Here is a 13,227-nt window from a genome sequence, read left to right on the forward strand (position 1 = left end):
TCTTTAGGTTTCTTACAGAATTGCCAGTTAATATTGTTAAATGTTACAATAGCTTGAAAAGCACATTTGAGGGAAATAGTTGTAAGGTTTTATAAAGACTTATCCCCTGATTTACAGTTTAGAATAGGACCTAAAGCTAAACTAGAAATCCAGGATCTATTGCCCCCTAACGCATAGATAAACTCATGTTAAGAGTCTTATCCTACAAGTGGACAGATTCTGCAAAGCAAAGATTTGGGATTCTTTTATGTAGGCAGCTGCTTTAAATAAACATCCCAGTTTGTCTTCAACACAGTTTGAGATTCTGAGTGTGAAGATGATTATTTTCAGTACCAGAATGTCGGCATATGCAGACATTGTGTTGAGAGAGCTATAGCAGAGAATTCTTCGGGAATTCAGCCTATGTTTTAAACATTTCTGCACACAACACAATCTAAAAATGAAAGCATGTTGTCCATGACCAGGTTTTGGTGGTGGGGCTGCAGGGGTGGCCTCTGTGGCACAAGGTCTGGGCTGCCCCATGGTAGCTTCCCAGCGACCCACGGCAGGACACAGCTGAGCCGCACAGCCAAGACACGGGCACCTCTGTGAAAAGGTGTTTAAGAAAGCAGCTGGGTGGGCACTAGGCAGGTGGCCAAGGTCAATCCATCACAGGTTGCTCCAGGAGTCTGTCCCGGGAACCACCCTTCACCTCCTGCTGTTCAATGACAAAATCCCTCAAACGTGAGCCCGTGCACTTTGCAGACAGATGACCAGTCTCCTGGTCATGGCAGTCTGTTTTAGTCTAGAAAGTCGTGCATTTTTAGCTGGATGTAATGGTTTACTTCAGAGCTAATAAATATCCCACCTCCATTGTACAACTTGTTTAGCACCACGTGCAGCTTTAGACTTATCTCACCTAACTTTTCTGCTGGTAGTGTTCAAATCATTTGAGTACTGGATGATTTTACACCATGCAACATCCTGTGTTTTCATACACATGTACACACTGTACTGTAAACATGAAAGCATACACTTGAATGGGAGGACACTCACTACCAATATAAGCAAGGTGCTTCTTTCTATTTGGCATTTGTAGAAAAGGACCTCTATGAATTTGTCCTATACAGAGTTGCTTTGCTTGTGGAAATAAATGTACATGGTATCTTCACTCTCAAACCCTCAAAATGTAACACTGCACACTATCCTTGAGTAAGATCTGTTCCACAAAACTGGTGAGATACTGTTTTTCCCCTTTCATTGTCAGTAACCACCACACAGAGCCTGAACAGGAGATGCCCAAGCACTACCAAGACATTAATGGTGTAGTGTTCTTAACAGCGATGCCCGGGAGCAAGTACCAAACCAGTGTCAGACTCCACTTATTGGAGGTAACAAAAGCAAAAACCAGCCTGCAGTTGGCTCCTGGCTGATGGCTGGGCTGGGCCTGGGCCTCCCTCGTCAGCCACCTGCAGGGCCCCTCCTGCTGGCCGGGCCCTTTAGGGGCGGCCCTCCCACAGGGCAGCCTCCCCTGGCTCTGGGGATGGTGGGGGGTGAGTGGGGCTGGCTCTGAGCACCCCAGTTGCTCACTGCACCACACGCTGTTTGGGTGTTCAGTGAGAAGCTCACCTCAGCGACACGGCCTGCCTCAGAGCTGCAACCTGGGACCCCGAAGGCTGTGGTGGTGCTCAGCGCTGATGAAGCACCTGCCTGCTGGATGACTTGCTCCGCTGGAAACCACCAGGTTTGTCTCTCTTTGCTAACTTATTTAGAGGAATAAGTTGTCTGAGAGAGGAGCAAAAGATTAACTTTTTAAAAAACTGATCAAACTTTTGGTAAAGAGCTGATAACCAAGCACTGAGTGTGGCACAGAGGTAAAGCTTTATTACTGTGTTGTAACCCTCTGAGTAATTAGGCTTGGGAGACATCGGCCAATCTCTTCCCTAGCAATACCGGTCAAACACTGCATCAAGTAATGTGTGCAGAAACTGATCTACTTGCTTATGCGTGTTGAAGCTCATCCTGGAGACTTATTTGCGTCTCAGAAAATAAATGTGTTGTGGTAGGTTCCAGTGGGTGCCTTGTTTGTTACAGTGTCTATTGCATGAGCAAACCAACAGATTTTGGAAAACAGAAGGTTTTCATCTGATTTGTTGTCTCTCTGGAACAAAGGTGAAGCAGATGGGTAGGTATTATTATGTACGTCACTTTAAAGACACGATTTCAGCTTCTAACTTCAACTTTATGACTGCTGGTGTTGGTTCCTGAAGACAATTTATCATTGGGTTGTGTTTTCTCCTGAAGCTTAAATGCTACTGTGTCTATAGAAACTCACCAACGTGCAACTCAAATCTCCTTTTGAATTAAGGGGGGCTAACCTAGTCATAAGTCTATCATGGTGCTACTATTCCTATGAAACCACTTGACTGAAGTGAATTCACTTAGTAGATGCTGATGTTTAGTGGGAATGGCTTACTATGCCTTTACTGAGATGCTATTTTAGTTAATCAGAAATGCATAGTTACTGGTAGGTGCAATTTGATACTTCCACAAAGATTGAATCTGAATGAGACCATTCTTGGCTATCTGAAGGATTTCTGGTTTGGATCACAGGGGGAAAAAGGTTATGAGCATTTGTTAGATTCTCAAATGTTTGCTTGTTAACTGAAAGTAAAGAATGAGAAATTGGAAACAATAGAATTCACGTGTCACAAGCTGCTTAGCTAAAAAGTGGACTTCCCTTTAGGGCACTCATTAAAGGTGATAAAAGCGAATTCCTGTTTCTGCAAAAGGGTGTAAGTGAAAGTAGGGTGTTGGTGCTGTTGGTTTATTGTCTTTTACGTTAAGGGAATTACGTATGTTTGATTATTGTAGGAGAGAGTAAGACTACTTAGGAGTCTGCAGTTTGGAAATGAAGAATGAAAGGCTCCAACGTGTTCGTGTTGGAGCCCCACAGTCACCTTCAGTTCCTAGTCATCAGAAGTAGCTGTCAGGCCATGCCAATGCCAGTATTTATAAGTGTGACTGTAGCTGGGATGAACAGAGTAAAATCTGCCACATATGAGGCTCTAATAAGGTTAATTATTTGAGTTCCATTAGTGCAAGAGACATCTTCCATCAGGATTATCTGCTGCTGCCCAGTGTTTTGCTAACCTCCATCTTGACTACTTCTACCATTCTTTAAGTACGCCGAGTGTATGGAGGCAGTATTAAAGGGAAGCTGAAGTGTATTTAGTGTTAGTAAAATAGCAGGCAATGCCATTGTTCTGTACAGATGTCTTACAGCTGCAGTAGATCCAACTACTGTCTGGGAGCAGAGGATGGGCCTGGGTGACTGCGCCATACCACAGTATGTTCTGGGAAGGAAGATGGCCAGGACAACTTACAGTGAAATGATCTGGCGATGAGCTTCTCATGGTTCAAGCTTTGGTTTAGGCCAGGCTCTTGTATTTTGCATTTCACAAGCACTCATCTGTTATCAGAGACTACCCATGTTCCCCCAAGTAAATCTGTTCCTGTTGATTATTGGTGTGCCAAAACAACAATATTCTACTTAAATTTGAAGCTCCGCAAATAAAATAGTATTCAAAACAGGCAAGGGAAAAAAGCCTTCCAAGTTCACAGCAACTACTTTTGCCCAGAAACAGTGCATCAGTTTAAAGCTTCAGGTCATGCTGCATACTGTGAAAACTTCAGGTCATGCTGCATTCTAGGATCAGTTGAATGAGCCACTTATTTCCTTTCCCTTCTTCCTCCACCAAAGATATACCTAAGTCAATTAAGTAACGTTTTTTCTCATAAAGACTCACTTCAGGAGAAATGTGTGTCAGTAGGGTGCCTGACTATATTTCCTGTGTTAGAAATAAAGCACAAAATGAAATTATAATCAAAAAGAACCTTTGAGTGTCGGGTACTTTAACAATTGGGTCAGTCTGAGGTGACTGAGATGTCAAATGCTGAAGGGAACGGGGAACTTTCTGGCTTGACCAAGTAAAGTTTGTGGTTAGTCAGATAAATTCTTAAAATACTTAGTTTCAAGGTCATAACTGTGAACATTGAAAACCTGCAAGAAACAGAAATTGTACTAAGCAGTAAGAGCAAAAATACACTTAATGTATCCTGGGTTTCCCTCTGGCTTCTCTAGTGCAGATCCTCTTCTGCACTTTCTTGGAAGTATTTACAAAGAAAGGCTTATACTTACAAGCTCATATATCCCCAAAGTTTTCCTATAGTAAATAGGATGCATACAGTAAATAAAATGCTTAGAGATTTTGTTTTTCAAGTCTCTAGATTGCTGGCTCTTCCTTGGAATTCCCCTGGTGATTAGCTGCTGAAAAAAAGCAAGCTTACCTACTAGAACCTTTAAAATAGCATTTTTCAACTGGTTATTTAGCATGTGATATGCAAGACTATTAGCACTTATCCTGGACTATGAATTAATAACTATATATTCCTTGAAGGTATGCTGTAAAAAAAAAAAAAAAAAAAAAGAAAGAAAAACACATCCTTTTCCAGTAACATTAACTGATACAGAACTGAACCTAACCTAAAATTGTATACACCAGTATTACCTGCTGAGGGAGAATATACCAGGAAAGGAAAAGACAGGAGCGGAAACCTTAAAGCTAAGGGCACTGCAATATGTGCATAAAAGCACAAAATGCATATTTCTATTTGCTTATTGATTACATATGCTCTAACATTCACGTAGCATTTTGGTTTAAATCAATAGCATCCAAATCTACACTTGGAGGGTTGGGGCATTAGTGTTCCAAGTACAGTACATAGGCTTCTGTGTCATCCCCCTTGCTATTATATTTTGTGATACATGCTTATAAGAACGTATACATTTGAATAAGACAAGGAAACCAAGGTTTTCTAGGCAAATTCTCTGCTAACAAGATCGGCATGCAAATCTACTGACAATGGTTTTGAGGTTTTCTCCTTTTACTCTGTATGAACTTAAATTATTGTAATTAAGATCATTACTATATTGCTTTCACAAAGTTCACCTTCATCTAAAAAGTACACTAAATATATCCATCCCTTACACATTTTATAGTAAATATTAAAAGAATTGAATTCCCCAGCAGAAAAACAGAAAAGACACTGTACTTAAAATTCTGTGAGGTCTGATACTTGTGCTAAAGGTCCAGCAAATCCTCATGGTAAGGACATCTAATGAACTATTAAGTACAAAATTCATCTTGGAAGAAACGGGTTCGGTACTTTAAAGTAGCCAGACTTTTAGTTAAAGCTGAGGATGAGCAACCTGCAGCAGTTGAACAGAACACAGTAAAGTAGAACAAGGCCAGTCTTATGACAAACAAATTCAAGTAATACTTGCTAAGGATTACCTTACTTTTAAATCTTTGCTTTATAGTCCTGAGGACATGGGAAGGGGCTAGGGGAAAGTCCCCTTGCTTTTTCCATTCACGAGTCTCTGTATGTCCTTAAGAAATGCTGCTTCCTGCCTTCATGACACAGGCCTACATGTCCCTGTCACCAGTGAGGACAGCAGCTGTGAGCTGTCTCCTTTAGTGCAAATTAAAAGGAGGTCTGGTCACTCAGTTTGCCTATCCCTTCATGCTGAGCTAAATGGATACCCGTACTGCCATCTCTCCTGCATGAGAATCTACTTTCCTCTTTCTTGTATCTGAAGAAAAGTGAAATATTATGTATTGCTTAATGCCCTATCCATTAGACAATGGTTTGTGGTTTCTATGAAGACTGATTGTAGAAATCCAATGGCTACGTGCCAGTGTCTACCAATTGCAACAGTATTTTTATTAAATAAAATTTATTTTTTTATTTATTTTTAATAAAACTTTATTAAAAAGGATTAAGGCATTGGCCCACAACTGACTGGAAATAACACTTAGACCTCAGACAGGCAGCTCAGTAATACTTGGGTCGCTTTGTTTATTTTCACAGCCATGGCAGTTGTATCAATATGCTGGTGCTGCAAAACCACCAGTTGTTGAAGACTGACAAGAATAATAAAGGTACAATGCAATTCAGCTCAACCTCTGCAAAGTAAGCTCTGAAAGCATGCATGCAAAAAGATGTTGAAATGAAAGCCTGTTTTGAATTCTGTTTTGAACTGGCAATTATTGCAGATGGAAAAAAAATAATATTCCTATGCAACCACGTAGAAGAATTCACTACCTAAGTCCCTTACTCAGGAATAGCTCTTCTTACAAACTGGCAGCTTACAAGCAGGAATGGTCCCTGTGGCAGCTACTGGTGTGCTGTGTCAGAAAGCTGCTTCACTAATCCCAAAAAGGCTAACTGGACTTCTCTGTTCATAGTCAATGAATAGGAACAACTCAAGCAAATCAAGATCATCAACCCTTAATCAAGCAAGCTAGCACTTTAATGATGGCAGTAAGCCACTGAGTATATTAAGTTATGCAGTTTGGTTCTAATTATACTTTGAAAATAGAACACAGAAGGGAATACTTAAAACTTGCTGTAGATATGGGAAATCTGTGAAAATACCCCCCCTTAAGGTTTTTTGTTCATTATAATAAAGGCTGACCTGTTTCATCAGCAGATATTTAGACATTTGATTTCCTTTTTCTGTTTGTCAGATGAACTGACATATTTTAATGTCTGTTTTTATGGAATAGTCTAAGATAAACTGTTTCATTAACCATGAGGCACTGACAATACTATGATTTTTCTATAGTGATAACTTCACTGAAGCAGAAGCATTAAATTTATACCTCTGAAGCTTAATGAAGTCTTTTAATTAAAGATAAGGCAAAATAACCCACTTATCTTAATACATATTTAGATGACAGACTTGTAACGTTTTACTTCTCTTAGGCAGATTTCTGTTCAGTATAGAAAATAGTATTCATCTGCATTTAGCTTCAGAATAAGTGGACTTTGCTTACGTGTAGTCAGAGAGGTGAAACGTCAAAGCTTCAAGCTTTTTCAAGCAGAATTTTGTCTTTCTATAAAGAAGTATCTTCTATTTTTCTTTTTTAAAAGAAAGAAAACCTCACACCTCTGCTCTATAAAAGCTTGAGCTCCATTCCCAAATTTGTTTTCTGGGACTCAACAGTAGAACAAGAAAAGAGCATGCATGGTTTAATCAACATCTCTACACCATTGTGTTAAAACTGCTTAACAGCATTTTCAGTACAAGAGAAGTTTCTTGTCAAGGTATTGCCAAAAACACAGCAACATGTAGGCATTTCTTGCAGTTGGTTTTAATATATGCAGCACCTACTGTTGGTTTGTTCTACTGAAAACAAAAGAAATTAAGGGCAATTGGTCACTAAGGTAGTGGAAGAGGAGCCCTTAATGGGGGGCAGGGAATCTCAACTATTTCAGTGCTGACCCTCAGTTTTAAGGGCACATCCAGTATGTCACTACAGAATTACAAAACAGCATCAATAAAGAATTTTGTCCTGTGGATCCAAAATACCTTGTTTTATGTAGTTCTCTATTTCTGTGTAAAACCTCTTTTCCAGTTCTTCGCCTCAATTGACTACACTAAGCAAATGTTTCTAAGCATGCAAAGTAGTTACGTAGTTTGAATGCAATACAGAATAAGAAGTAAAGCGTACTGTTCTCTAGTTCTGTTTGGAATAGATAACTGACATAACAGTTGCATAACAATCTGACAATCTGGATGAAAAGAGAACCTCATACCTGCTCTTGTGGCCACTTCGGTCTGTCCTCTGGGGTTCTTGACTTGGCTTTAAAACCTCTAGGCACATCTCCACTGTGCTTAGAGGCAGATGGGATATTCAGTGATTTTGGCCTCCCCTCATGCCTGTTAGCACTGTGAACAGCTTCTCCCTTTGAACAAGTCTCTTTATAGTCATGTGCCATGTTTTCAGTCCCAGTGTGCTCTGGACTCATTTCTGTTGTACTGTTAATGCTGCTCATGCTCATACTCATTTTGATTTCTGCTACAATCTGGTCAATGTCCTCTTCCTGCTCTTCTAGCTCTGCATCCTCTTTCCTAGAATGGTATGGTGATATACCCTGTGAGTTTCCATTAGCCTCTGCTGGGTAATAGTCCGGATAGCCACCTTCACTTTGACAGTACTGTATGTTCTCTTCTTGGTCTTGTATCTCCAAAGATGATGCTTCATCCTCCAAAACCTGGATGCCATTGTCTTGACCTTCCTGCCACTCTTGCCTGTCTGTCACCTCACTTTCATCTTGGTGCTGAATTTTACCTTCAGACCACTCTTCTACAGCTTCCTGACATTCATCTGTTTCAACAGTGTGTTCCTCATGTGGAACATATTCTTCTCCATTGCAGTCCATTCCTTCCAGGTAACTGTCATCCTCCGGACAGTATCTAATGTAGTATGTAATCCCCTCTTCTTCCTCTGGCAAGCCTTCATCATAGTCCTCCTCCTCAGAGGTGTTATTCACATAGTCAGAGCTGGAGTCACCATCTCCGCTATGATCGTTGCACTCATGTTCCACAGGTGTAGGACTACCTTGTCTGACAGTTGCTAGTTCTGCCTCCTTTGCTGCATAATCTTCAATAGGAAGATCACTCTCCTCGCTTTCAGGCTCCCTGTTGTGAGATGAAGTAGGGCAAGCTCTCACTCTGTGATCCAGCATGCTGGCTGCAGTGCTTTGACGCTTCCTGTTTGCCATAGCCAACTCCTTATATGACAATCATTTCTATGTGATTACTGTAGGGAAGATGGAAAAACATGTTCAGGAAAAGGTCACCAGCAGAGATCAGTAATAATGGGAAACAGCAAGTCATGGATTAAAATGGTAAGAAGGATGTATTTGTAGATACTTATACCAGATTCACAAACACCTAACTCCTGAAATGCTCATGTTATAGAACTGTGAAATCCAAGTAATAACTTGCACACTGAAAGAAACAGATAATGAGAAGGTTCTGCACTTATTCTAAACATATTCTAGTGTAGGGTCTCTTTTGTCTATTTGACAGAAAATTAATCTTAAACCTTGAAATTAGTTTTCCATATTTATTTTTTTTTGCCAGTAAGGGGTCACATTTTGATCACTATACAGTAAACAGTAGCCACTTTCAATTTTCAGCTCAGGCATGTCTTTAACATGTACTGACAAAATATACTTAGCATCTGACCCTCTCTTACCAAAACTACAGGAAGACAATGCCATAAGCGACAGCCCAATTAATAGACATTCAAGTATAATATGCTCCTATTATATTATTAAAAATGAATCATTCACTGGTTTATCAGCTCTTATTAGCTGGATGTCATTAAGTATCTCCCATTGTTAAACCAAATATAGGTTTTCAAACAATTTAACTTGTACTCTGGGGAAAAAAAGACATTTACAATAAAAGCTCAATTGTTGACACTAAACACTTGTTGCATTAAGTTACACGTTTTTTGTCTAAATAGTGGTTTCCAAATAGTTCAGTCTTTCCTGATACAGTTCACATAATCTAAAGAGAACAGTCAATTCTATGCAAGCTTGACAACTGTAATCTGCTGTGTTTGATTTGGATGTGGGAAACATTTTCAGTATGTTTTTTCTATGTTTTATTGCTGTGTACTTACCAGTGTGACCTATAGTCGCTTAACCAGGATTATCTGAGCTCACAAACATGCTTGACATATACCACACAACAGCAGCAGTTTTTACGATATGCATACAACAAATGCATGTCAGCCAACCACATGATGACTTTAATCATAGGCCTTAGGTGCACAGAGCAATAAAAATGGCAAAGAAAGATGGGCTATGTAGAGATGAATTTCCTAGGCATTACAAAGTTGTCAAAAACAGTTTGTCACTATGACTTCAAACCTCATAGATACCCCTGCAGAATTTCAGATACCACAAGGAACACCCCAAACCTTGGTTTCTGACAGGTCTAGGAAGCTGATGCATCTGTGGCTGAGTGGCACATGGCAAATCTGAGATGTCCCTAAAAGAGGGAATCTGGATGAGAGGCATCCAGGTCCCAGGAGAAGATGGGGTGTGTGTATAGCAGAAGGGAAGCTGGTAGAGTACATGGTATATCAGAAGGGAAGCTTTAAATGAAAAACAAATCAGAAAGGAGGAGGTAGAACTTGATTACTTGAGCCTTTCCACTATTAAAAAAGCTAGTAGACTTCTAAGGCTTTCTCAATATGATCTGTATACCCACAATTATCCCACTAAACTCACTATCAGTTCTTTCTTAGGAGTCAATAATAAACAACTCAGAAGTAGAACACCAGGTCATCTGTCCACTAGTGTTGCTTCTGATTTAGTAATTCTAACTACTGCAAACTAAGGAAGCTTCTATACTGTGACTGCAGTATAAAGAAAACTTCCCTTACTTTGGATTGAAGCAGCAATCGACCCACAACACTGCAAAGCTCTCTACAGGCTGCAAAAAAGCAGCCCACAGGCAAGAAAATCTCCCTGGGCATTGCTCGAGCAGTTTCAGGACTTGATACTTAAGTGGTATCACTGCAGTGATATAATCTTACAAATTCCAGGAACTAAATGTTCATAAGTGTTACTTACCTGCAAGGAAAGCTGCATGCTAACAGTTGTATACCAGTACACATCACAGGAAGCCATTTGTGCTCTGAGCCAAAAGCCAGCTGTTAGACAGGGCATGAGGCTGGAAAGGGAGCGATGGATGAGTGGCAGCTACGGCAGCTGTGGGAAATGACCAGGTTAGGGGCTCAGAGGGCTGGAAGAAAATGTTTTTCTGGGCAGAGCTAATGACTGCAGCTGCAGCTCTCCCCCAGCAGCAGCATGCAGATGTGCAACATATGTGCTAGGGGATGGAGTATGGAAACTTCAAATAATGGCATGCTGGATATATTTTAGGGCACAGATGGTAACAAGAAATAGAGAAAGGAATTTCCCTCAAGTGTCTTCAGCACTGTCCTATCAGCCATAGGAATCTGGCTGTGCAGTTAATTCAGTCTGTCTAAGGCCATGGCTGAAAGCAGTGCTCTACCCCAGTATGCTGAAATTGAGGCACCTGTTCCCAATTAAGGTAAAGTGAAGTCTGATCTCCCTCAGTAAGAGGCAAGGTTGACTTTAGTGGCATAGAAACTGAACTTAAAAGGCTATCTGTGTGCAACAATTACAGTCCTAGTTGGCCTCTTTACCTTTGCCACCTTCCAAGCCAGGCACGCTACATTTAAGAAACTGAGTACTGACCACATTTAAAAATAAAAACAATCTATTTTTCTGTGCTTCTGAATTGCTGACAATGTGCACTGATCATAGCATCCTAACCTACAAGAAATGTAGCTTCCACAGCTATACTGATGCATCTGAGCTAGTAAACAGTTCTCAAACCCAAGTCTGTGTGAGGATTGCTCTTGGAGAGAACTGCTCTCTGGGCAAGGTGCTCCACATGTATTTTGTCAAGGGGACAGCTGTACTGTAACTCAAATATCAGAACAGCCAAAGTAGTCCACTTTTCTACCACTGTTTCAAAATACCTCTCAGACCTCTCAGGCTTCCTAGAAAAATACTTCAATATTACATCAGGTTTAGCATAACCTGAATCCTTTAACATCTAACACTGCTCTAGGTTTTCTCTATGTTGCCTCATGGCACACACTCGTAGGTCCTGAGGGCCCCAGGTCCAAATGATATTCTCCCCTACAGGCTGAGCTGTTAGTCTATCTGCAGATGACAGCTAACTGAACTCAGTGCAAATAAAGGAATATGGATTTCTTGTGGAAAAAATATACTAGATACCAAACTTTCACCGAGCATTTTGCTCTTCAGTCTGGAGTGCAGAAGCCTTTTGAATCCCCCTACTGCAGAGGTTCATACTTCTAATTTCCTAAAGAAGCCTATGGTGTTAGAAGGTTATGCAGTATTATGTAATATTCACTTATCAGATATCAAGATTGTTCTTCTTGCAGGAGAAAATACTGGATTTCAATTTCAATGCCTTCTGAAGCTGAAAAGATAGGAGTCATGGTAGTTTGCTGGACACAGGGGAACTTCAGGAATAGAGGCTTCAGCTGAGTCAACAGGTCACTTGCTCTGCATGGTGTAGGATTCCCTCCTTGATAGTGGAGTTAGGTCAAATCTCTGTACCATTCAAAGTACAGTTCTCAACTTCTGATAAACAGTGTCACTGAGTACAAGGAGGACAGTTCTATATCCTTTACTCCCCTCATAATTCAGCCTTTTTTTATCCTGAAGGTAGAATCGAATGCTTTCTGTTGCATAGTACAACGCTATATGCTTCATCAGTGTTAAGTCTATTAAATGGCTAAGTTACATAGGGATCTCAAATGTTTTGCTCTTGATATTTTTTTTCCTCTTAGTTTCATCCTCTCAGCTCCAAATGTTGAGAGGAAAAAGGAAACCAACCTCCAGAAAACACGTGCTGTATTTCTACATGAGTGTGCATAGGGGAACCACTCTCTTCTGCTCCTAGAAGCAGGGCTGCTGCTTTACAGCTGGAATTGATTCTAATCCGTGCCCAGTACAGTCATTAGCTTTCTCATGGATTTCCTGCACCTAATCCCTGACAGCTGCAGAGGGGGGTTATGGAACTGTTAGCATTTCTACATCTCTTCACCTGTGTAGAAAGATACCTTCACTACTCCTCCTATGGAGAGAGACCAATTAAATGAGCATTAAAAATGGGAAATGGTACACAATTGTAAACACAGCGATAAGCAAAATACCCAGTACAACAGTCCTGGCTGTGTTTAAAGAACTGCTTTACATATGTACTTGATTCACAAGAAGAACGGTGTCCTCAGAAGTAAAACAAGCTCTCTGACAGTTCTGCCTTTAACATACGTAGGGATCTGCGGGGGTTGTGTGGTTTGGCAGGGTTTGGTAGCTGCTTCTGTCAACAAATATTGTACTAATGCAGGCTTCTCTACAGCTAAACAATCTCTTCAGCTCTGCTTCGGCAGCCTTGAAGTGAGTGGAGGAGTTTTACTGGCCTCACTCTGATAACCTTGCTTCATTTCGCAAGGCCTCCTTCCTGAGCTTCCTTCTTCTTGGGTTCCTTTCTTCACCTACTCCTCAGTCTTTCTCCCATGCTTCTTCAAATAACTGTATCCTTCCTCAGTCGTCTTTGACAAAATTCTCATGCAAGTTTTGGTTCCTTGGAACTGTTCAATACCTCTTTTCCCTACCCATCCAGTACAATTGAGTTGCTATTAATTTCAGCTGCAAGTAGACCATAAGCATTGCAACACACTTTACCATCAGACTGGATTGCAGCACCTGGTCTAGCAGCTTGCTTCTCTACAGCTGAGCAGTGTTTTCAAA

The 13,227-nt window shown here is 40.7% G+C and overlaps 1 protein-coding gene and 1 long non-coding RNA gene across 7 annotated transcripts in view; one reads left to right on the forward strand and one right to left on the reverse strand.

The window, feature by feature from the left end:
* The window catches only part of APBA2 (amyloid beta precursor protein binding family A member 2), a 97,314-nt gene that overhangs the window by 33,209 nt on the left and 50,878 nt on the right, over positions 1 to 13,227 (reverse strand). For 4 of the 5 annotated variants that reach the window (XM_038185170.2, XM_027466190.3, XM_027466188.3 and 1 more), the window contains one exon: positions 7,645 to 8,651. In XM_038185170.2, the coding sequence (XP_038041098.1) occupies positions 7,645 to 8,613 (969 nt within the window). In that variant the 5' untranslated portion in view covers positions 8,614 to 8,651. Of the gene's footprint in view, positions 1 to 7,644; positions 8,652 to 10,482; positions 10,593 to 13,227 lie in introns of those variants that run through there. The other variant, XM_038185171.2, reaches the window with a different exon arrangement.
* LOC110353795 (uncharacterized) overlaps positions 672 to 13,227 on the forward strand; it is a 70,830-nt gene continuing 58,274 nt past the window's right edge. The window contains exon 1 of one of the 2 annotated variants that reach the window (XR_011811996.1): positions 672 to 1,723. This is a non-coding gene — a long non-coding RNA (uncharacterized lncRNA). The remainder of the gene's footprint in view (positions 1,724 to 13,227) is intronic. The other variant, XR_003499796.3, reaches the window with a different exon arrangement.

Source organism: Anas platyrhynchos, chromosome 11, assembly GCF_047663525.1.
Source record: "Anas platyrhynchos isolate ZD024472 breed Pekin duck chromosome 11, IASCAAS_PekinDuck_T2T, whole genome shotgun sequence".
NCBI classification, from domain to species: Eukaryota; Metazoa; Chordata; class Aves; order Anseriformes; family Anatidae; genus Anas; species Anas platyrhynchos.